Source organism: Rhinolophus sinicus, linkage group LG01, assembly GCF_036562045.2.
Source record: "Rhinolophus sinicus isolate RSC01 linkage group LG01, ASM3656204v1, whole genome shotgun sequence".
NCBI classification, from domain to species: domain Eukaryota; kingdom Metazoa; phylum Chordata; class Mammalia; order Chiroptera; family Rhinolophidae; genus Rhinolophus; species Rhinolophus sinicus.
Window position 1 is genome coordinate 837,330 of NC_133751.1, and position 25,124 is coordinate 862,453.

The 25,124-nt window shown below is 50.3% G+C and overlaps 1 protein-coding gene and 1 long non-coding RNA gene across 3 annotated transcripts in view; one reads left to right on the forward strand and one right to left on the reverse strand.

The window, feature by feature from the left end:
• LOC141569497 (uncharacterized) overlaps window positions 1–25,124 on the reverse strand; it is a 57,989-nt gene that overhangs the window by 30,674 nt on the left and 2,191 nt on the right. For both annotated transcript variants that reach the window (XR_012493207.1, XR_012493206.1), the window contains exon 3: window positions 24,468–24,674. This is a non-coding gene — a long non-coding RNA (uncharacterized LOC141569497). The remainder of the gene's footprint in view (window positions 1–24,467; window positions 24,675–25,124) is intronic.
• On the forward strand, window positions 2,072–5,474 carry LOC109436862 (non-POU domain-containing octamer-binding protein). The gene is given in 6 exon segments (XM_074322970.1): window positions 2,072–2,609; window positions 3,465–3,669; window positions 3,672–4,387; window positions 4,389–4,557; window positions 4,560–4,583; window positions 4,586–5,474. Coding segments are annotated over 6 exon segments (1,407 nt in total). The 5' UTR covers window positions 2,072–2,528; the 3' UTR covers window positions 4,798–5,474.

The following is a 25,124-nucleotide window of genomic DNA, read 5'->3' on the forward strand; positions in this document are numbered from 1 at the left end:
GTTCTTCTGGGAGAAGGAAGTGATATAGGTCAGAAACTCAGATCTACATAAAGAAATGAACAATGTTTAAGAAGAAATAAGGTAAAATGAAATCCTTTTCCCCTTTATTCTTAATTGATCTAAAATAATGTAACTTTGTTTAAGGTACTAATAGCAACTGTGCTGCATGGTTAGAATTATGGATAAGTGAAACAAGTGCCAGCAGTGGCCTTGAGGATGGGGGAGAGGAACTGGGAACTCTCTCTTACAAGGTACCTCCACTCCACACAAGGCAGCCTAGTGCTCACTGAAAGTGGGCTTAGCTCCAAACTCTAGGATTAACATTTAAAAGTTTTTACATTAAAAAATATATGCTAAGAGAGGAGATGAAATGGAATCATATAAGATGTTCAATTAAAACAGAGAAGGTAGAAAAAACCCTCAAATTTTGGTGGGTTGTGTTTTCATCTTCATCCAATTCAAAATGCTTTCTAATGTCCCTGATTTTTCTCTTTGACTTGTGTGTCACTTAGATATCTGTTTGATGTCTCTAAACACCTGGAGGTTATCCAGTTTTGTTATATCCATGTGGTCTGAGAGTATACTGATTTGAATGACTTGGACCCTTTAAATGTATTGAGAATTGTTTTATGACCCAGATTACGGTCTTATGTTCTACTTTCGTCAGTTGTCTGTGTGCAGCTGAAGGGACTGTGTTCTACTGCTGTTGGGTGGCACGTTCTAGATGCACTAATTTGGTTGATGGTATCATTCAAGTTGGATATGCATTTTCTGAGTTCTCTGTCAATTTGTTAAGACAGGGCTTTGAAATCACCAGCTATAACTGTGGATGGGACTGTCCACATCTTATAATTCCAGCAGTTTTGCTTTATGTGATTTCTAAGTATACCTCATTTTATATATAAAATAGGTCCATACATGCGTATTTAACTAGCTACATTACTTGATCCTCTTATGATTCTAGCATTTCTTGGTGTTTTGTTTGGCTCTTGAGGGTTGTCTGAATCCACAGCAAGTTGCAGACAAGTTTGGTGTGGGACATGGGATTTTGGACCCCTTCCCATGTCCCCACCTTGCTGCATGTCGAGGGCACCTTTACGCCCCTGCCCGCCCACCTTGGTGGCTCCCCCACCCCAGGGAGAAGCAGCTGCCGGTGGGATGGGGCAGAGGCAGGACCCTCCGACACTGACCACTGGGCTCATGGGGCACCTCTTTCTTCTCATGCCCCTGTGGTCATCCACCTTCTTCTCTCCTGCTGTACACAGCTGGATGGGGAGGGACCCAATCTGGGGGCTGGAGTGGCTGGCATGGGGAGCCTTAGTTGGGGGGTCATGTCCAGGTGGCTGTGGAAGGTCACTTGGGTCAGTGCTGCCCACGGGGCTCCCTGCAATGATGGAAATGGTCTGTGTCTGTGCTGCCCAATCACATGCACCCACTGAGCACCAAAATGTGACTCATGCAGTTGAGGAACTGACTGACCTCAGGTTCCATTCAATTACTGTGTAAAGACAACGTGGCTAGCAGACACCGTGGGGGACAGTGCAGGTGCAGGAGAAGGTGGGGAACCTCAGACACTGGGTTGTCCACGTAGTACCACAGTCGATGGAGCCCAGCCCAAGCTGGGTTTGGGCTGATGCTCCTCCATCTTCTAGACAGGAATTCCCCATGAAAGTGGGAGCGCAGCTCGGCCCTGACCGCGCTGCGCGTCAAGGTGGTTAGTGCAGATGCTGGCAGACGGCACTGTATGTGGCTCCTTTCTGTCCTGGGCCATGTCTAGGTTGCCCAGGGACCCTGGCAAGTCAGCCTCATGGATGGCCACAGCTTGTCCTCAGGCTCCAGAGTCCCAGTGCCTCTCCCATGACCTCAGTGGTTCTGGATGGCCCATGTCACAGCCCTCATAAATGTGTGGATTTGGGGACCACCATGATGAGGGCAAGGGAGTTAACCACTCCTTAACCACTGAGACAAGGCTGGGATAAGGGTGTGGCCACGGTTGAAAATATCGAGCCACACCAGTGAGATACCACCTCACACCTGTCAGCATGGCCATCATCAGAAAGACAAGAGATAACAAGCATTGGTGAGGATGTGGTTTAGAAAGGGAACCCTGTGCACTGTTGGTGGGATTGCAAATTGGTGCAGCCACCATGGAAAACAGTGTGGAGTGTCCTCAAAAAGTTCAAGAGAGAACTACGTCATAACGAGGCAATTCTACTTCACGGTATTTATCTGAAGAAATCCAAAACATTTATTTGAAAAGATATATGCACCCCCATGTTCATTGCAGCATTATTCACAATAGGCAAGACATGGAAACAACCTAGGTGCCCATCGATAGACAACTGGATAAGGAAGAGGTTGTACAATGGTTTACTACTCAGCCATAACAAAGAATGAAATCCTATTATTTGCGACAATATGGATGGACTGTGAGGGTATCATACTAAGTGAAATAAATCAGACAGAAAAAGACAAATACCGTCGCCATTACTCCGAGGAGAGGGAACAATCGGTAGAAGGGTGCAGAAATGCAGAGTAATAAAACCTTTAACTTGGAGAAGTAAATCCATGCTGCAAGGAAGCACCACCAGCAGCACCACCAGCACCACTAGCTGCACCAGCAGCACCAGCAGCACCAGCAGCACCACCAGCAGCACCAGCAGCACCACCACCAGCAGCACCACCAGCACCAGCAGCACCACCAGCACCAGCAGCAGCACCAGCACCAGCAGCACCACCAGCAGCACAACCAGCACCAGCAGCACCACCAGCAGCAGCACCAGCAGCACCAGCAGCACCACCAGCAGCAGCACCACCAGCACCAGCAGCACCACCAGCAGCACCACCAGCACCACCAGCAGCACCAGTAGCAGCACCACCAGCACCACCAGCAGCACCACCAGCACCACCAGCAGCTCCACCAGCAGCACCAGCAGCAGCACCAGCAGCAGCACCAGCACCAGCAGCAGCACCAGCACCAGCAGCAGCACCAGCACCAGCAGCACAACCAGCACCAGCAGCACCACCAGCAGCAGCACCACCAGCACCAGCAGCAGCACCAGCAGCAGCACCACCAGCACCAGCAGCACCACCACCAGCACCAGCAGCACCACCACCAGCACCAGCAGCAGCACCAGCAGCAGCACCACCAGCACCAGCAGCACCACCAGCAGCACCACCAGCAGCACCACCAGCACCACCAGCAGCACCAGTAGCAGCACCAGTAGCAGCACCACCAGCAGCACCACCAGCAGCACCAGCAGCAGCAGCAGCACCACCACCACCATCAGCAGCACCAGCAGCAGCACCAGCAGCACCAGCAGCACCACCAGCACCAGCAGCACCACCACCAGCACCAGCAGCAGCACCAGCAGCAGCACCACCACCACCAGCAGCACCACCAGCAGCACCACCAGCAGCACCAGCAGCAGCACCAGCAACACCAGCAGCAGCACCAGCAGCAGCACCAGCAGCAGCACCAGCAGCAGCACCAGCAGCAGCCACCGCCAACAGCAATACCTGCAAATGGGCAGCAAGCCAGCAGCCCAAATGAAGGCTTGACTATTGACCTGAAGAATTTTATGAAACCCGGAGAGAAGACCTTCACCCAACAGAGCCAGCTCTTTGTGGGCGACCTTCCCCCTGACATCACTGAGGAGGAAATGAGGAAACTGAGAAATATGGGAAGGCAGGCGAAGTCTTCATTCAGAAGGATAAAGGCTTTATCCGACTGGAAACACAAACCCTAGCAGAGATTGCCAAAGTGGAGCTGGACAACACGCCACTCCGTGGAAAGCAGCTGCGTGTGCGCTTTGCCTGCCATAGCGCATCCCTTACGGTCCGAAACCTTCCTCAGTATGTGTCTAACGAGCTGCTGGAGGAAGCCTTTTCTGGGTTCGGCCACGTGGAGAGGGCTGTGGTCATTGTGGATGACTGAGAAAAGCCCTCAGGAAAAGGCACTGTTGAGTTCTCAGGGAAGCCAGCTGCTCGGAAAGCTCTGGACAGATGCAGTGAAGGCTCTTTCCTGCTAACCACGTTTCCTCACCCTGAGACTATAGAGCCCATGGACCAGTTAGATGATGAAGAGGGACTTCCAGAGAAGCTGGTCATAAAGAACCAGCAATTTCACAAGGAGCGCGAGCAGCCACCTAGATTCGCACAGCCTGGCTCCTTTGAGGAGTATGCCAGGCGCTGGAAGGCACTCACTGAGATGGAGAAGCAGCAGCAGGACCAGGTGGACCACAACATTGAGGAGGCCCGTGAGAAGCTGGAGCTGGAGCTGGAGGCCGCCCGCCGTGAGCACCAGGTCATGTTAACTAGGCAGGATCTGATGCAGCGTCAAGAAGAACTTCGGAGAATGGAAGAGCTGCACAACCAAGAAGTGCAAAAAACGAAAGCAGCTGGAGCTCAGGCAGGAGGAGGAGCGCAGGCGCCGCGAGGAAGAGATGCAGCGACAACAGGAAGAAATGATGCCGCGACAGCAGGAAGGAGTCAAGGGAGCCTTCCCTGATGCGAGAGAGCAGGAGACTCGGATGGGCCAGATGGCTATGGGAGGTGCTATGGCATAAACAACAGAGGTGCCATGCCCCTGCTCCTGTACCAACTGGTACCACAGCTCCTGCAGGACGTGCCGCTATGATGCCAGATGGAACCTTGGGGCTGACCCCACCAACAACTGAACGCTTTGGCCAAGCTGCTGCAATGGAAGGAATTGGTGCAATCGGTGGAACCCCTCCTGCATTCAACCGTGCAGCTCCTGGAGCTGAATTCGCTCCAACCAAACGTCGCCGATACTAATAAAGTTGCAGTGTCTAGTTTCCCAACACCTTTAAAAGATGGACCCTTTTTGGACTAGCCAGAATTCTACCCTGGAAAAGTGTTAGGGATTCCTCCAATAGTTAGGTCTTCCCTGCCTGTACTACTCTAGGGAGTATGCTGGAGGCAGAGGGCAAGGGAGGGGCCGTATTTAACAAGTCAATTATGTGGTATGTTGATTAACTAACCTAAACTGTGGTGCATTCCTGAAGTCTCGTGATTATTGGGGGGTGGGGGGATCGTGGCAAAATGGATCCAGTTACAGCCCCCATTAATCTGGATCATTCCATTCTTCGTCCATCCTGTTTCTACATGGGTTCTCATTCTTTATAATCCCCCAACCTCAGAGACACTGCCACATCCACCACAAAAAACGCAACATCCCCCAATGACCTTAGTCTCATTCTCCATTCACTCCCAGGGGGGAATTCAGGCAAATGTCCGCAGAGGTCGCAGATAACACATGTACGGTTCTGTTATACCCCATATATTACCCCTCCATGTCCTAAGGAAGACATTTTCTCTTAGAGATTTTCATTTTAGTATATCTTTAAAAAATCTTGTGTTAACTTGCCTCCATCTTTTTCTTGGGTAAGGACAACCCAGGAGTGGCCCCTTTGTGTCTGCTGTTGCTGTTCATAGCTTTTCTTGATAGGCCTAGTACAATCTGGGAACAGGGTTGCTGTATGCAGAAGGTCTGACAGTAGCTCTTAGCCTTGCCTATCTTAGTAGTTATGCTGTGCGCTTTTATCGGTGTACCATGTTTGATTTGTCCCTGATGCCGTTTGGAATTTTTCTGGGAAATGAAGCGGTCATGCAGCATCAACTTATTAAAATACATTTTAAGCCTTAAAAAAAAAAAGACAAATACCATATGATCGCATACGTGGAATCTAAAAAAAAACCCAAACAAATGAATAAACAAAACAGAAACAGACCCATAGATACAGAGAACTGATGGTTGACAAAGGGAAGGGGTGGGGGATGGGAATACAATGTTTAAAAACGATGAGGGGTGGGGGCGGCTGGATGGTTCAGCTGGTTGGAGTGTAATCTCTGAACAACAGGGTTGCCGGTTTGATTCCCACAGGGGCCAGTGAGCTGCGCCCTCCACAACTAGACTGAAAACAATGAGCTGCCGCTGAGCTGCTGGAGGGGCGGCTGAATGGCTCAGTTGGTTAGAGTAAGCTCTCAACAAGGTTGCCGGTTCAATTCCCGCATGGGATGGTGGGCTACACCCCCTGCAGCTAGATTGAAAATGGCGACTGGCCTTGGAGCTGAGCTGCGCCCTCCACAACTAGACTGAAGGACAACTTGGAGCTGATGGGCCCTGGAGAAACACACTGTTCCCCAATATTCCCCATTCAAAAAATATGATGAGGGGTAAAGTGAAGCATGAAAAAGAAAAGGGACAATGAAGCTACAGGAGGAGAACAGTTAAATAAAGAATCAAGCCATTCAGCAGCCTACCTTGGAGAGCATGACCCCGAAACTGCCCCCGAGCAGGTGGCCCGGTTGTACCCTCCAAGCAGGGAGCAAGCGTTGAAACAATGAGCGTCCTCCCTATTAGCCATGGGAGGCCCCGCCCAAGTCTCAGGGCCAAGGCCCAGGACGTCACCCAGGCCTCGCGGGGTCGTTTCTGTTGGCCCTGAGTGGCTCTGCATTCTTAGCTCAGCTGTGGGTTCCTCTCCTGAGCTGTGATGAGCCCTTCCCTCTCGTCACCCTGAGGGCCATGAAATCCCCTCAGGGCAAGCATCTGGAGGGCAGTGAGGACAGCCGCCACAAGGACCCCACCCATCCCAGGGTGCGCAGTCCATGATCTGCCTGGTGGCTCACCCCATACCAGCTGGTCCCCACCTGCCCCACGCGTGTCAGGCTTTCGTCACCTGAGGGAAAAGGCACTCACACAGCTGCACCCGTTGGCGGGCAGAGGAGCAGCAGCAGGCCAGCCTGGGCCGAGGGAGGCCGGGAGGACGCTGTTCCAGAGAACAGAGACATGGGCATGCACAGGGGTTGCTGCAAGGACGGCCACCCAGCACACGTCTTCCCTGGCCCTACCCCAGCAACTCCCAGAAACCTCTGTTTCTGTCAATTTAGAAACCTCGGCGTGGCCAACAGGCATGAGTGACAGCCACATGGACTCACTTCTTTTCTATTGCCCTGTCCTGGGTACCGGGCTGGTCCTGGCTCAGGCCCTCAGGCCCCGCCCAGCCACCATCCCCCGCCTGCCATGCTGGGGTTCAGTCTGCCCACTGTTCTGAAAAGATTTCAATTAGTTTTAGTTGGTACAAATTTAGTCAATTTTAATTAGTTTTAACTAATTTAAAAGTTTTAATTAGTTAAAAATCAGGGCTTTCCCATAAATACGTCCGATTTCAGGCTTCGTTTGAGAAGTCAGCAGCACTACCACACGGGGCCATCTCAGGGGATGCAGTGACTGCTCAGACTCAGCAAAAAGTGGTGGTAGAGCCCACAGCCTCAGGAGTCAGCATGCCGCCTGGTCCCAGGAGGGGTACCCCCACCCTCAGGGCCATTACACTGCCCCACCTGGCTGCTGTCAGCTCTGAGGGCCCCAGGGGCCTGGGTCAGTGAGGGTCCCAGAGCCAGGAGGGCAGGTGAGAGTAGGTATGGACAGGTGAGGGCAGGTGAGGGCAGGTGAGGGCAGATGAAGGTGCGTGAGGGCCATTGAGTACAGGTGAGGGGGCGTGAGGGCAGGTATAGGCAGGAGTGAGCAGGTGAGGGCAGGTGACAGTGGGGAGGGCCGTATGGGACTCCGGGGCTCCTCCAATCCCATGTCTTCCTGCAAACCTGCTTCCAGTGCTGAGTCCAACTGCTCCGCCCACAGACAGATTTATTTTTAATTTTTAAAATTGTTTTTATTGGGGACTATTAGGGAACAGTGTGTTTTTCCAGGGCGCAGTTCAGCTCCGAGTCCAGTCGCTGTTTTCAATCTTACTTGCAGGGGTTGTAGCCCACCATCCCATGTGGGAATTGAACTGGCAACCTTGTTGTTGAGAGCTCGCGCTCTAACCAACTGAGCCATCCATCCAGCCTCCCCTCCGGAAGCTCAGTGGCAGCTGGCTGTCTTCAATCTAGTTGTGGAGGGTGCAGCTCACTGGCCCATGTGGGAATCGAACCGGCGACCCTGTTGTTCAGAGCTCACACTCTAACCAACTGAACCACCCAGACGCCCCCCATAGACGTATTTTTAGACACAGGTGCCAAGCTCATCGTGTCCATCACGGAGCACTCTTACTACCCACTGACCATCTGCCAACAGTCCGACCAGTGACGGCTACCCCTGGGTTACAACGTCAAGGTCTGCAACCCTCCCTCACATACCATGCCTGCCAGGCTTGCCCATGGGGACCTCCAGCACAGCTCTGTCCACTCTCCCTCCTACAGGAGGGACCTGATACCGCACTTTGCCCCTCAGCTCCCGGGGAACTCCCTGTCGGTCATTCTGTGCCAAGGTCCCTGCCCTTGAGTGGAGCCCACCCTTCCACACCCCTCCCTGCCCACCACTGGCCGGATCGCAGTCGGGGGGGTAGAGGGGGGCCTGGCTGGCGCCCACATCCAGCCCCGTTCTTAGGCTCCAATGTGCAGCTGCTGCGCCTGGTCGCCCAGGGGGAGCCGGAGCCAGGACCTGTTGCCAGTAGCCTCCTGCCACCTGGTGGCCACGTCCCCAACCCGGGCACCTCTCAACAGCTCCGCATTGAGAAAAAGGAGTAAAAGAAAAGAGTTCCAGAGCCAGCACAGTGCCACTTAAAATTTTCAAAGTGGTGAAATACCAGGGTCAAACATTTTGAAGACATAAAAGCATAGAACAGCCTGTGACCCCAAATTCATGACACGTCCTTTGGGGAGAGGAAGAGGGATGGGGGTGGGGAGTGCTAGCTCCCCGTGGTTTCCACTGAAAAATGGAAACAAGGCATAATGCCAGGGTTTGATAAATCTGGATAGTAGGTTAAAAGTAAAACAAAACTCAATCACCAGAGTTTTCACCTATCAATTTATCAATAACAATAATAGTAAAAACTGCAGCAGAGCATTAGTCACTGTCCTGCAGGGGATCTGGTCCCGCTCCCCGCGCCAGAACGCAGTACATGGCGAGGCCAAAAAGGAACACCCACGGAGTCATGGGGGGTTTATACCACTACATTCTCTCTGGCAGCTGGGTTGAAGATACAGGGAGCAAACAACCCGCTAGTACCCCAACAAGGGGTCTTCCTGTACCCCCGTCTCGCTGGCGGCCGGGCGAGACACAGGAAGCAGGAGCCACACGAGCCACAACCTGCCATCTGCTTCTCTGCCAACCAACCCCCTAGCGTAGACATGGCAGTTATAGTAGTGGTTAATGGCTAACCGGTAACAGCTGATGGCCACCCAGCCACAGCGGATGGCCATCTGATTACAGCTGGTGGCCATCTAATAACCGACCAGCACCTTTCCACATGAGGCCGAGAGCCTGGAAAATGCTCTCTGGGACTCTGTCCCCACACTCACAATAGCCATGCCCATAACTGGACAATAGACATGGTCTGTCCACACAGTGGAGTACACGCAGCCTTCAAAAGGAAGGACATTCTGACACCTGCTACAACGTGGATGGACCCTGGGGACACTGTGCTGGGTGAAATAAGCTAGACGCAGAAAGGCAAATCCCGTGTGATCCCCCTCACACGAGGTCCCTAGAGCAGTCAAATTCATAGACAGAAAGTAGATAGTGGCCAGAGTTTCAGTGTGGGGAGAAGGAAGGTTCTGGAGATGGTGGTGATGGCCACACAACAATGTGAATGAACCGTGCACTTAAAGTGGTTAAGACGGTGAATTTTATAATACGTTATGTGTATTTTAACACAACATAAAAACAATGGCAGGAAGGCTGGGAGCTGGTGATACAATGGGGACGCGGCTCTGCCTTTGGGGTAGGTGGGGGGAGCAGTTGGGGAGTGCGGGTGCCGCCCAGCCCAGCTCCTCTGGGACTCTGTCCTGGGACGTGCTGGAGGGCTGGCAGAGGGACTTGGCCTCAGATACGTCCATTACAACCTGGCAGGGGACTGCGTCACTCAGGCAGATCCTGGCTAGGCAGGGACTCTTGTCTCCTTGACGGCAGGATGCATCTCAGGCACCCACAGAAAGAGGGACCCACAGGACTCATGACCACAGGTGCCTGCCCCCAGGCCTTCTGTGGGAGGCAGTGCCCCCCTGCCCTCCAGCCCCAAGCCACCATGGGCCTGTTCCTGGGCTAGGGCTGGGTCCTGACCAGTCACCTGGCCACAGGCGGGTCAGTGTTTATTCCCACTGGCATGCTGACACCTCCTCTGGGAAGGCCAGGCCATGGAGGCTTACTGTGCCACCGACACGCACCTCTCCAGTTTGGGGAAATCTGTTTGCTTGTTTTTTCCTGGAGAAAAAGAGCTTTTAGTGGCCTAGGTCTTATGTTAAAAATGAACACAAAGCAGCTATGTGTTTTTGAGGCGCCCGCCTACACCCCAGACGCAGGCACAGGCTGGGCAGGTGGGCAGAACCCCATGGCCTGGCTGCAAGAACAGGGCTCAGCGAGGGGCCAGGGATGGTGCCCACAGCTCGGGCTCCGCAGTTTCTGCCTCCAGGCACTGCTCTGGGCAAGGCACCTGCTCCTGTCCCTGATGACGAAGGCCCGATTGTACCTCCACTGGACCCTCAGAAGGTCTGCACCCTGGGGCGAGGTCTCCGAACCCTTGGGAGCTGCCTGGCACTGGCACTGGCCCTGGCCAAATTCCAAGCAGGAGGCCTGCCCTCCCCAGCTGCGCTCGCAGGGTAGCGGTGGCCAGCCTATTTGGCCCCCAGCGGTCCCCTAAGAGTCCCCAGGACCAGCGCACCACGCTACCGCTGGCAGAGCCACACTGCCCCCTAGTGGTGGCCACTCACTCCTGCATTGAGGCTCTCACACGTGTCCATTCTGCTTCCCCGTGTATGGAACAGCTGTTAAAGCAGCATAAGTCACACAGCACAGGACCCACCATCGATGGTCCTTAGGGCTTGTCCTGGGGCCAGCAGCTACTCAGGTCTGCATGCATTGGGACCTGGTGAGGGGACTGGCCTGTGGGGCTGCAAGGGGCTGGTAGGAGCCCACAGGTGACACAGATCAACAGGTGGGAGAACCAGCGTCAGCACCTGGGAGAGGCGGAGGGCGGGGGCACTGCCGCCTGTGGGCCTCCACAGCTGGACCTGGAGATCGCAAGCCCTCTCAGATCCCTGACACACTCACCCGTGTGCCTTTGGGGCGGAAGAGTCCTCCCGCCACCCTCCTGGGTTTTTCTGGCTAATCACATGAGCATCAGGCAGGTTCACAGGAGAAAATGCCCAAATGTATTACGTACATTGCGTAGAGCACCCTTGGAAGCTGTCGGACTGAGTTTTGTGTGAGCAGGAGTGACTCCATTTTGGACATGCACAGAGAACTTAGCAGACACGCCCAGGAAGCTGCCCGGTTGCCCTGGTAACTGGGTGTAACCATCTACACTCTGAAAGTTTGCTGCTAAAGATATGATGACCTCAGGGTCGCTGGCTGGCTGCCCCACAAAGTGACATCAGGAAGGCACTCAGAGCTATGTAAGAACTGAGGACTTCTGCAGCTCAGAGAGCTGGTCTCGGCTGAGAGGCAACCCTACTGCCACTCAGCTCTGCTCAGCTTGGACAGAACCTCTGCTGGACCAACCTCCTGGACCAGCTACCCTTTCTCGCTCCACCAGGATTCTGACTGACCTTGGGACTGATTCATTACTCTATTTTACCCAACTATTGTATACTTTACAATTATCTGTGTGCTTTATTGTGTGTGTATTGATGACTGACGCCTCACCGGGTGGTATATTGGTGATTGATGCCTCACTGGGTGGTGCATTGATGACTGATGAGTAAAGAGCATACTGAAAGGCATGTAAGATCTTGCGTGCTCTGTTTTTCGCTTGTGCCACGGCTACCGCGGAGTCTCAGTCAGTGCCAGGTCGATCCTGGGGGTCTGGGAGTCTCTCAGGGGTCAGTCGCCCTGACCTGCAGGAAGAGACTGCAGCCTGGACGGTGAGCCTAGGAATCGCTTGCAACATTTGACATACATGGGGGTCCCCAAAGAATGTGGGGCAGGTGGAGTAAGGGGAGGGAGTGTGGGGAGAATGCGTTGTGGGCCTTCACAGGGCTGGAAGCTGATTTACACGGAGATGGAAAAGCAAATGTTTGGTAGACAAATGTTTGCTGAGCCACCTTTACTGATGGGACACAGAGAGGATGTGAACAAAGGGGCCTTGGTAGGTTCCTGCTGTCACACTCCTTCCTAGTAACCTGCAGTTGTTCTGTGATGACAGTTCCATTCCTGGAGCAAGTGCCCCATCGGAATCCCTTTAGCTAGTTAGAGGGATGGTCATAGGGTCTTCCTGAGTCTTTTGTTCCTTAAAAGGTACCATCTTAAGATAATCAATATCACAAAAGCACATTTTGGGGTGGCCATCTTTGGCCCCCTCAGCTCGCAGCAGCACACACTGGAAGGACATAATGGAAGGGCACCCTGCAGTCGCACCTGTATGACACACTGCCTGTTCAGCAGTCCCTGTGCCCACATCCTGGATGTGGTTCCAACACCCACGGGCATGTCCCAGTGCCGCTGTGTCACCGCTCACATAGCCCAGGCCAACCTTAGCTACATCTGAGTTGCCCAAACGTTTCCTTTTAAATAGCACCGTGCCCCAACGGCAGACTCTCCTGGCCAGTTCAACTTCACAGGGTACGCTTCACCCCAGAGGGAAAGCCTTTGGTTCAGTGTTAGCACACGCAGTTAGTGAGGTTCCTGCTTGTCTGCCCTCTTAGCATTGAGAAGTGCCTCTTCTCCACCCTGTCCCCTCCCCCCAGGGGTCGCCAGGGGTCGTGCAGGGGCCAAGCCTGCTCCCCTAGCTCTGCGGTGGTGATGTTGGGTATCCCGAGGGCTTGGGAGAGCTGCCCTGCCCTCATCTGTGAGGAGCCCCAGACCCCCAGCTCATCTCACATATTCTGACAGTTGGTGGGGGGCAGTGTGTCCCAAAGCTCCAGGGATGAGGACGTTATCCAGACTCTCCAGGAAAGAACGTCCAACCTGAGAAAATGTCTTACAAGAGTTTATCTGAGCCAAATTGATGATAATTGCTGGGAAGCAAAATCTCAACAGGTTGAGAAAATGCTCCAGAGAGCAGCAGTTGTGCAGCTTATATTATACATTACAGTCAAAGAAGGAGACGCGGGGGCTACCATAGGTAGGGAATCCATGGGTGGTAGGTTAAGAGTGAGGGCGGAAAAGGGGCCACAGGTTAAACCTGACAAAGTCAGGAGACTGAAAATAACCACATAGGATGGTGTGAACATAAAAAAATTCCTAAGGTGGTCCATCGCGGGAAATGACATACATCCTTGGAATGTCAGCAATCCCTTTTTCTGGACCAGAGCAGGAAACTACAGAATCCCTCATTATTATTCTTGTCCCTTGATTAGTATCTCTATGTGAACTGTTAACTATCCTGTACCACCTATGTGAAAGAACTACCTGTCTTTCCAATTTACTTTTATCCAATCCCAGAGATTTCCCCACTTTGCTTTCTCCCACCCCCTTAATCTACCACCAATGGATTTCATGTAACCTTTCTCCTTTGATTCTACGTATAAAACAAGCTGCAAAACGGCATTGTTTGAAGCATTTTCTCAATCCTTTGAGACTCTGCTTCCTCGCAACTGTCATCAGTTTGGCTCAAATAAGCTCTTATTGCTTTCTCTTAGGCTGGATGGTTTTTCATTGACATTACTTGGTGCAGTCGGCAGGATTCCACAGCAGCCCCCCCAGGACCACCCTGCAGAACTGGATTCAGTGCCATGTACCAGCAGAGGTCCATTGTGCCCCACCGGCTCCCTGCTTCGCACGGGTGAACTTGGGTGAGTTTTTCCTGGATTTCCAGACCTCCCTGTTTTAAGGTAGGAGGCCCTGACTTTATTTGAGCTGTTTTTTCAACAACAAAAAATCATTGAGGTGGCATTAAAAGTTAAGGGTTAAGATAACCCAAGTGTCATTTGAATGAAAACCGTAACTGCAAGCATACCAAAACCTTCCTTTCCAGATTAAAGAAGAGAGGAATTAAACTCCACTCTTAGTGGGGTAGTGGCCCATTTCTAGAAATCCACATAAAGACATTGTTTAAGTCATCTTTGGAAAATTCAATTTCCTTGAAATGTCTCAACCCAGTGAGACAACATATAAATTATGACTAATACATATTTGTATTCTTGAGATGGTGGCATTTGGATAAAATCCAATCACCATACCTCAAATGGGCCTCAGCTGTCGCCGGCTGCCGGCCACTCACAATGGCTGCAGCCCACGGTAAGCCACTGCAGCATAGCAGCTCATGCCGACCTCTGGCTGCTCAAGACAGCCCAGCTCCAGGGAGAGCTGTTGTTCACAATCTTAGCTGCAGAGGGCGCAGCTCACTGGCCCATGTGGGAATCACACTGGCGACCTCGGTGTTAGGAGCACAGCGCTCCAACCACCTGAGCCACCGGGCCAGCCCGACTCACCTTTTCTTTTAAATAAATAAATAATTCAGCCTTGACTTAAGGTTATGGTCTTGCCTCACTCCTAATGAGGTCCAACATTCAGCAAGACAAACGCTGACACTAAGACGTCCTAGGAATGAGCCTGCCTAGCACGGTGGGACCACAGTATGCAACCAACAGCTCGGTCATCAGTGCAGCCTTCGGATTGAATTATGACCAAAAGGGGGAAGAGTGGATGGAAAAGGGGCCACATATTAAACCTGACAAACTCAGGAGACTGAAAATAACCACATAAGATAACGTGAGCATAAAAAATTTCATAACTAAGGTGGGCCATGGCAGGAAGTCACATCTTTAGTTTGAAGCTTTCTTCATAAAGTCAATCTTCATTTTAAGTGGGCCTGTCTATTGTCTTTTTGCACCTAAGATGACATTCTTGGAATGTCAGTAATCCCTTTTTCTGGACCAGAGCAGGAAACTATAGAATCCCTCATTATTATTCTTGCCCAGATTACCATCTTTATGAGCTATAAAGTGAACTATTAACTATCCTGTACTACCTGTGTGTCGTGCAGGAGACCCTGCTCGTTGCGCCATTTTTCAGGCGGGGCGGCCTGCGGGGTCTCTGCTCCCGCTCCCCACACAAGAACGCAGGATATGGTGAGGCCAAAAAGGAACACCCACGGAGTCATAGGTCTGGAGGCTGGGTTCACTGGACGTGCGACCTGCTGTCCATTTTTCTGCCAACAGACCGACGACTCTCCTCCACTCTCCTCGGCTCTCCTCGGCAATCCTCAGCTCTCCTCTGTAGCCGCAGCAGTTACATCAGCGCCCAATTGGTCAACTGGCCACAGCCGACGGCCATCCACCACCCGAGCCAGTACCCTTCCACGTGAGGCCGAGAGCCTGTAAACTACTTTCTGGGGCTCTGTCCCCACACTGTGTAAAAGAAATACCTGTCTCTCCAATTTACTTTTATCCAATCCCAGAGATTTCCCACTTTGCTTTCTCCCACTCCTTAATCTACCATCAATGGATTTCATGTAACCATCCTCCTTTGATTCTATGTATAAAATAGGCTGCAAACCACCATTTTGTGGAACATTTCCTCAATCCATTGAGATTTTGCTTCCTGGCCATTGTTGTCAGTTTGGTTCAAATAAACTCTTATAAACTTTCCCTTAGGCTGGATGGTTTTTGTTGACAAGGTGTCATGTGAGGCGGCCTGTGGGGTCTCTGCTCCTGCTCCCCACATATGAACACAGGATGTGGTGAGGCCAAAAAGGAACACCCACAGAGCCATAGATAGGGGAGTCATACCACTATGGTCTCACTGGAGGCTGGGTTGGAAACACAGGGAGCAAACATCCACCAGTACCCCAACAAGGGGTCTTCCTGCACCCATCTCGCTGGTGGCCAGGCGAGATACACGAAGTAAGATCCACACAATCTGCAATCCGCCATCTGCTTCTCTGCCTGGCAATCAACCAACCAACCAACGCAGCCACGGCAGTTGTATCAGTGGCCAGAGGCTAACTGGTTACAGCTGATGGCCAACTAGTCACAGCGGATGGCCATCTACTACCCGAGTCAGCACCTTTCCATGTGAGGCCGAGAGCCTGGAAACTGCTCTCTAGGACTCTGTCCCCACAACCCGCTTTTAGTTGGGGATTCTTTGTGTTCAGATCACCCTGTGCAGTTACTTTGGTCTCTGGGTTTGTAAGGCCTGCCATGCTGGCCTCTCCTGAGTTTGTCAGGTTTCACCTGTGATCCCTTTTTTGTCCACAGGATGCTGTGGAGCGTGGTCTCTCCAGGTCCCATGCTCAGGTCACCGGTCAGGGGAACCCCCACCCTCAGGAGAGATGCAGAGGGTAGGAGGGAAGTGTGGGTGGTTGAGCCAGGGGCCCCATGGACCTTACTACCCCACCTTGAAGCCCTTGAGGTCAGGCAGTGGCTGAGCGGTCACTGAACCTCCGAGCGAGCAGCCCACGAGCCCCTGCCTCTCTGGGCCCTCCTTATAGCAGGTGAGCAGGACCCCCAGCATGAAGCCAGTCCTCCCGCCCTGGCCCACCCCCGCCTCCACTCCCTTCCCTGCCCCGGAGCAGGGTCCTACCTACATCATCCTTAGAATGTCTGTTCCCTCTTCCCTTCCCTCCTGGCAAGCAACAGCCTTTGTTGACAGCCTCTGGCCCAGCAGCAGCACAGCCTTAAGTGGTCTCCAGGCCATTCACACCGACCCCTCCCCAAAGTTTCCCAAAGGTCCACTGTTACAAATGTACAGCTGAATAGCCCATCTAATGAGAGAAAGTGATACAGGCCAACGAGTAGCCCCCCAACACTGAAAAACTTCTTTCCTACAGAAATTTTAAGTTTTCTTCTCCTTAAGTTTCCTTTACCCCAGTTTTTTAGCTCCTCCCCCTGCTTTAGATAATGACCCTAAAACTTGTGATTCATACTTGGTGGTTGTAATCATTGAAGCCTAATGTTCTCTCCTACTGGTTCTGGGCCTAACTCCTGGACAATTAACAACACCTGAATGACTGGTCGAATGGCCACAGGCTCCATAGAGCTAACGGATTTATTAATTAAAATCTATTCTTCCTCATTTAGGGGCCTTGGGGATGCAGAGGATACCCCAGCAAGATTGCCAGTCCCAACCAAAGAAGCCAACACGGCCTTCCAGGTAGATCTTGAGACCCCTTCCTCTTGTCTGAGATCAGATAGGGCGAGAGTTCCGTGACTCTCCAATAGGCAGGGACAGCTCTACGCCCCCATCCAGCAGGAAGCAGATACAGAAGAACAGACCCCCTGTCCTTCAACTTCCCATACGGATTTTATGGGGATCACGTCTCTCCAGGGAAAAACAAGGCAGGCAGTTAGAGACAGGCATCGGGTCTCTGTATTACCACCCAAAAGACCTCCCCTCTCTGCCCAAAACTTCCCCTTTTCACTATAATTATCTACCCCTATGAGGAAGAAATGGGGACAAAATACCCAACTAGATTAGACCAGCCACTCACACCTGCACAGTAAAGGCCACAATGACCATTTCACCTGGGCCTCATTATACCATCATTATAATATCATACATATGCCCGGAAGTTCATTATAACAGACTGAATTCTGGGAAAGAACATGCACAGTCTAAAAAGACGAAGTAATAGCCTCTTGTCAATCACAGGTGTCAATCAAGTGGTCCCACACCTGGAAAGGAACAGCCCATTCTAGGGAAAAAAAAAAAGAAGGATAAAAACTCCAAATCCTCGCCAGTCAGCCCCTTTTTTTGAGCCTGGGCCCTTGGGCCTTTGAGCCTTTGGGCCTTTTGAGCCTCTTCTTTTGCTCGGCCCGCTCCACACTCTTTGGAGTGTACTTTTTCTCCTAATGATGCCATCTTAGGCCCTGGAGCCATTCTCTTCTAACAAAGTGCTTTTTCACTACTTTACCTTGGTATCTCCTTCAATTCTTTGCTTGAGACGCCAAGAACCTGGACACTGTGCCAAGGAGGGCCCCCCTCCGATAACATATTTTGGCGAGCCAGGCAGGATAAGCCCCTTTTAGGGGACCTCAAAACCTCTTGCTCATTCTTCTGTAACCTCTTTTGTTTGCCGTCCTTTGCGGGTACAGGTCAGACAGTTAAATGGCCGTTAGGGTGTCTGCCATTTGAAGACTTCTGTGACAGGATAACCCAGTCTTGGAACAGGTCATTTAGAACCTGCCGGGCTCAAGACAAATCCAAGCACCAGTGAGGTCTGTGCTTGTACAGCCTAATTTCTCTCTGGAGACGTGATCTTTCATCCCCTCTCTTCTATTGCTGAACTCCTCTGGGGACCTTAGCCTGCCCCTCCTCTGCCACCTGGCTCCCCCTCCTCCAGCTTGGCACAACAGCCCAGAAGAGGGACCGCAAGAGCCAGGCCTCTGCGAGCGGCACCCAGGCATCTTTTCTTTTGCCAGCCCTTGTGGTCTCCTCAACTCAGAGGATCTCCTCAAACCTCTTCCTTCTCTTTCTAAACCCCCCCCCCCCCAAGATTTAGGGTCATTATGAGTTTTCTTTGCTCACCTATAAATTTTAAAGAGGGACCGGAAAGGTGTTGAGCCGTCCCCATTTTCTTTGCTCTAAACTTCCCTAACAGTTATTGCTCAGACCTTGGCCACTCACAGAGCCCTAGTTGAGGAACGTGTCCGCAGCTGGCAAGATGCAAAGAGCCAAGCACTCCACCCAGGAATACCAAAGGTTGTTGTAGGGCACAGTCTTTGCAAGAGTGCCGCGTCTAAGCCTAAGGCAAAGCGGTGCCGGCACCGCCTAAGGCCAGAGACATCTGGCCTCCTCAGTCAGGAACTTCTCCAGGGGACGCCCCAGGGGTTCCATCTCTAGATTCCCAGTTCCACTGGAATGCCCGGGTTCGAGCCCTGGTCTGGGAATCTAGCTGAGTCAGGACCTCAGGAGGACACTCTGGAGGCTCCGTTTTGGACTAATGGACTCTCTTTAGCCGCTCCCTTCCATCAACCTCAACCCCGTCGGACCACCACTTGGCTGCACCCATAACCACTGGGACAAATTAGATCCCAGTGATCTAAAGAAAAAAAAAGCCTTTTCTTTCGCAGTGTAGTTTGACCCCAATACAAACTGGGTGACCAAGAAAACTGGCCAATTCAAACCCCCGCTCCTCATTTCAGGGTGATTTGGTTCTGTGGGTACTCTTGTTTATGTAACTTGTTTGTTTTGCTCTAAGATCTTGCAGATAACCTGAAATGTAAACAAAAGGGGCTGCTGCAGCTGTTGCTTGAGGCTGAGGTAACTGAAGAAAAAAAAGACACTTAAATCCAGGCGGCAAGTCCCCCCACTTCCCTGTTACAGCCTCTTTGAAGCGTTGTAGAGGCAACTGTAAGATCTTAGGACATCTCTGCAATTGCTTGGTCAGTAAAAATTAAGGTTGTGCAAAAGTAAGCTGGTGCAAAATTCAAGTTAAGTTTTCTCTCTCTACTAAGAGAAAGTTTGTTAGACTATTGGTCTGCTACTGAAAGTTTTCTGTCTATACGTGTCATCAAGATAACTTCTGTGTTTTATATTGTCCTAATCAGATCCTTGGTTACTCAAGAAAATTAAATCTAAGAACTAAGTTTTGCTAATAACTATGTAAACTTCTGTATTTTAAAACTGTTAGAGCTCATGTGCTTTCCTCGGTGTCAGCTATAGGCCAACATAAGGAAGCTTAGCCTGATAGTGTCTTCCCCTAACTGGCAGGAATTGTAATGGTTCCGACCCACTGTTACATCCTGATTAAGAGGCTCAGATCCTAGAGAAGGCCAGGAATCTGTTTAAATGTCTTTAACAACCAAGACAGGGAAACGAGGAATAAAGGAACAGTGAGACCAGAGACAGGCCAGACTTTTGGCCACAGTTATAAACAACCCAGGGCTGAAGCCACCTCAAGGCACCCCAAAAGCCCCCGAAGAGGAAACGCCAGATAAAGGAGCCTGCTTTGGATGTGGAAGCCGAGAGCACTGAAATCCTAACCCGCCAAAGCAGCCGAGCCCATTGTGCAAACTAAAGGGCAGGAGAAGCACTGCCCTCTATTCTGAAGGGGATAGGAAGCAACTCCTGTCCCACAAGCGGCTGTGATGCACTAATGGGCCTGAAGTTCCCAGAGGCTGCAAGGTATTCTCATCCCAGAGGGAAAACTGTGGGTGACCCTGATGGGGCAGGTAAGCCTGTTAGTTTCCTAATTGACATAAAAGCCATTTATTCTGTCTCAACTGCTCACTCTGGATCTTTTTCCTCGGAAAACTGCTCGGTCATAACGATGAAGGCAGCCCCTGGATTTGGGCTTGTTTTACTCAGCCTGTTCCTTATCGTTGGTCTGTACGTTAGAGGAAATGTAAAATAAGCAAATTAAACTTAAAAAGGGCTCTAGAAAGCTTTTGTCAGAAGACCTCTAAACTCTGGCTCTAATTGCTGCCCATTGCTTTACGTTCTAACCTCAATTCTGTTATCTCCTATGTTGTTAGCTTGGGAAAGGTTCAACAGTCACTTAAGAAACATAGGGGACCAAGTACTCCTAAAGGGAGAAGTCTCCAACAGGCCAGTTAGCTCCTCAATGGAAGGGACCCTTTCTAGTTCTTCTGAGCACCCCCAATACTGTCAGGCTACAAAGAGCCAGTGGTTGAGTCCACTTCCCTCAAATCTAACTTATTTTATTTAAGTCTCCACAGGACGCCCCCAGAAGGAAGGCTGTCACTCCTGTTCCTGTGAGCCGGCTGAAGACCTTAAGCTTCTCTTCAAACAGAACTGCTGGAGCTGCTCAATATTGCTTTATATTTTTTCTCTGCAGGACTACGTCTTATCTGTGCCTCCCAGCTAACTGGATAGCAACCTATACCTTCCTCTACTTGGCTCCAAAGATCAAAATAGCCCCCAATAATCAGTCCCTAACCACTCCTTTGAAAAACTGCTGAAAAAAAGGGGGGCTATTTAGAAAAAGACTGTTGTTTCAGCCTGACATAGTCCCAAAAGTTCAAAGTTAGAGCATCTAGGATCCGCCAACAATTAAGCAAATCTTGGGGATCCTGGTCCAAGATTTGGAGCTGGGCATCCTGGCTTCTTCCCCTTGTGGGACCATTGCTAATGATCACTTTAACCCTTGTTTTGGGGGGCCCTGTAGCCTAAATCTTTTAACAAAATTTATTTCTTCATCAACTTCCAAATGACACTTCAACAGGGGGCTCTGGGCCAGGTTCAGTGGTTGGAGCTAATTCAGAGCTCCAGTTCTCACATCGAGACCAAACGGGCCGCAATTCCCCAGCAGTTACTGATGGGGGGAAATGATATGGGAGAGCCCCCTCATTATAGAAATTTTAAGTCTCAGTTTCCCTAGTTTCTTAGCTCCTTAGCCCCTGGCTTTGATTACTCTTCTAATCAGTTTCTGAAGCCTAAAGACTGCTCCCAGCCTGAGTCACAGAAGCCATTCCGGACCCCCCCCCCCCCCGTTCCACCCCCCCCCCCCCAGGCCAATATACTTTTTGATTGTATTCACTGAAGCCTAATGTTCTTTCCAACCCATTTTGGGCGAAGCTCCAGGACAACTGAGGCCACATAAATGACTGGTTGAATGGCCACAGGCTCCATCGAGCTAAAGGATTTATTAATTAAAATCTATTTTTCCTCATTTAGGAGCCTTGGGGATCCAGAGGATACCCCAGCAAGATTGCCAGTCCCAACCAAAGAAGCCAACACGGCCTTCCAGGTAGATCTTGAGACCCCTTCCTCTTGTCTGAGATCAGACAGGGCGAGAGTTCCGTGAATCCCCCAATAGGCAGGGACGGCTCTATGCCCCTGCCCAGCAGGAAGCAGATACAGAAGAAAAGACCTGTCCCTCGACTTCCCATAGAGATTTTAAGGGGATCACTTCTCTCTAGGCAGGCAGTAGAGACAGGCATCGCGTCTCTGCATTCCTGCACCCACAGAATGCGACCGCCCAAAAGACCTCCCCTCTCCGCCCAAAACTTCCCCTTTTCATTGCAAATATCTATCTCTGTGAGGAAACAAATGGGTACAAAATACCCAACTGGATTAAACCGGCCACTCACACCTGCGCAGTAAAGGCCACAACGACCTTCATTTCACCTAGGCCTCATTATACCATCATTACAATATCATTCATTATAACAGACTGAATTCTGGGAAAACATGCGCAGTCTAAAAAGATGAGGTAACAGTCTCTTGTCAATCACAGGTGTCAATCAAATGGTCCCACACCCAGAAAATAACGGCCATTCTAGAGAAAAAAAGAAAAAAGCTCCAAGTCTTCGCCAGTCAGTCCCTTTTTTGAGCCCGGGCCCTTGGTCCTCTGGGCCTTTTGGCCTTTTGAGCCTCCTCCTTTGCTCAGCCCCCTCCAAACTCTTTGGAGTGTACTATCCCTTTTAATAATGGCTCTTGAACCACAGCTTTCTGCCTGGGTCCGCTCCTATTTCTTTGAAGTGTTCTAATAAACTGCTTTTTCACTACTTTACCTCGGGATCTCTTGGTATCTCGTTCAATTCTTTGCTCGAGGTGCCAAGAACCTGCACACCTCGCCAAGAAGAGCCCGCCCTCCAGTAACTAAAGGGGTGTTTAAACCTCTTTGGAACCACAGTGGAGCTGACAGAATAATAATATCAAATAACAAGAGGAAAGTGTTTAAAAGACATTCAAATACCCAGAGGAAAGAAACGGCCAGTGCAAGGTGGAGTTTGAATGTGAGCACCTTTGAAGCCTGCCCTGCTTGGTTTTAATTTCCAGAACAGGTAAGTAAGAATGCTCCCGCCCTGCAGAAGCATTGGAATCCTAGCGTCTGTTCCCACGTGCAGTGACACCCTGCCTACACAAAGCCTCTGGGGGCAAAAATGGGTTTTCATCCAGCCCCCAAATCACTGGCAGTGGATGCTGGTTGCAAACAAGGTATTTAAAAAAACGTAACACATAACAATACTTTTAGTTGCAAAAGACTACTAGATGCTTTGCTGCTTATGTTGGGAATAAGGTAAGGATGTTGGCTCTCACCTGAGAGCTGATGTTATAAGGCAAGAAAAAGAAATAGAAGGCATGACAATTGTCAGTGCAGGAAGTACTAAGAAACCTATCAAAAAATAGAATTAATAAGTGAATTTAGCAAGGTTACAGGATACAAAGTTAATATACAAAAACCAACTGTGTTTCCATATGCTAGCAACAAATAGTTGGTAAGCAAAAAAAATAATTTTTTTTAACTTTTATTTATTTTAAATGTGTTTTTCCAGGACCCATCAGTTCCAAGTCAAGTAGGTAGTTGTTTCAATCTAGTTGTGGAATGTGCAGCTCACAGTGGCCCATGTGGGGATGGAACCAGCAACCTTGTTAAGAGCATCACGCTCTGACCAACTGAGCTAACATACCGCCCCTAAACAAAATTTTTAAAACGCGTCTACAGTAACATTAGAATCATAAAATATCTGAGAATTAATTTAATGAAAAATGTGCATGTTCTTTACAGTGAAAACTACAAAACATTGCTGAGAGGAATGAAAGAATAGCTAAAGAAATGGGGCAATATGCCATATTCAGGGATCAGAAGGGTGAAAATTCTCTCCAGACTGATCTATAGATTCAGTGCAATCCAATCAAATCTCAACAGGCTTTTGATTTTGTACAAATTAAGAAGCTGATACAAAATGTACATGGAAATGTAAGGGACATTCAGTAGCCACAATTTTGAGAAAGGAGAGCAGAGCGGGAGGGCTCCTACACAGGGACAATCACAGGGAGAGAAAACAGTCCAGAAACAGACTCAGCGTGGATAACTGATTTCAACAGAGGTGTCGATATAACTCATCTTGGGAAGGAAGTCTCTAGACCAAATAGCGCAAGAACCACGGGATATGCACATACCACTCACTGGAAATGGGTGGTGGACCTATGTTTAAAAGTGAAATCTGTAAAACTTGTGGGCCTGTGTTCTCCATTGCGGCAGCCATTAGCTACACGTGGTACTTACATTTAAATTAAGTAACAATTTCAATTTGTAGCCACATTACTTGTGCTCACATGTAGCCGGAGGCCACCAGGTTGGACCGAACACACATGGAACATTTCCATCATTGCAGAAAAGTCCACTGGACAGTGCTGTTATGTACTAAAACACAGGAGAAGGTTATCCCAACCGTAGGGTGGGCCAATAGTTCTCAGGCGACAGCAAGCAATGAAAGGAAAAATGGATAGACTGCACTTCATCAAAATTAAATCCTTCTGCTCTTCAAAGAGTGCCATTAAGCCAACAAGACAAGTCACACATTGGCGAAAATATTCATATTCCATGCATCTAACACGGGACTCCTACCTACAATACATAAATAACCTTCACAACTCACTACTCAGTATTTAAAATACGCAAAAGATTTGAATAGACTTATAACAAAGATACACGAATGACTAATAAGCACTGACCTCTGCGGACTAAGAACTGCTGGTTCACAGCCAAGGGCCCAATACGAAGCTCCAACGGTGAGTGAGGGCCATGCTGCGAGCAGCCTGGGGCCGGCTGCACCCTGCCTCCATGCTTGCATTCCACGCAGGCGCAGTTAGTACTCACGTTTTCCCAGGTGCGGGACGTTGTCTCCATTTCCACGTGCGTGAGGGGCAGGGTGTGCTGCTTCGCTGCCAGTTGTGGTCGCAGCCCCCAGACTGCAGTGCTGCTGCCTCTGTCCTAATCGTGTCATTCGTTTTCTATTGTATTTCTTAGTCAAGTCGTCCAGAGCATTCACTATTGCCATGTGTTGTTTCTTTTTAGGAACTATCTCTTGGGTAAAAAAGAAAAATCAAGTTTTATTTGTTTTCCAATTATAGTAATGAATTTCTGCTTTTCTCATTTCATTCTTCTCCACTTTCTTTGTTCATTTTGCTCCTTTTCTGTTCTAGTTTCTGAATGAACTGCTATGTTTCTTTAATTTCAATAAAACTAAGAAATAGGTTTTAAAAATTTCATTCCTTCCTGCTCTCTCCAAAGTGCAGTTCAAGGTCACCCCCCAACCCCACCCCATTCCATGGGCCCTCTTTTCGGTGGTGGGCCCACTCCCTGAATTAGAGGCTGGCTGGTCCAGGCAGAGTCTGAGGGGCCTGGGCAGGTGCCGGCTGCTGGGAGCAGGATTCTACCTCTGGCCGCCCTAGAGCTTGGGAGAGCTAGCGTGGCCTCCCTGTGAGGCTGGAGGAGCGGGTACAGTTGGGTTCAAACCAGGCACAGTTTGCTGAG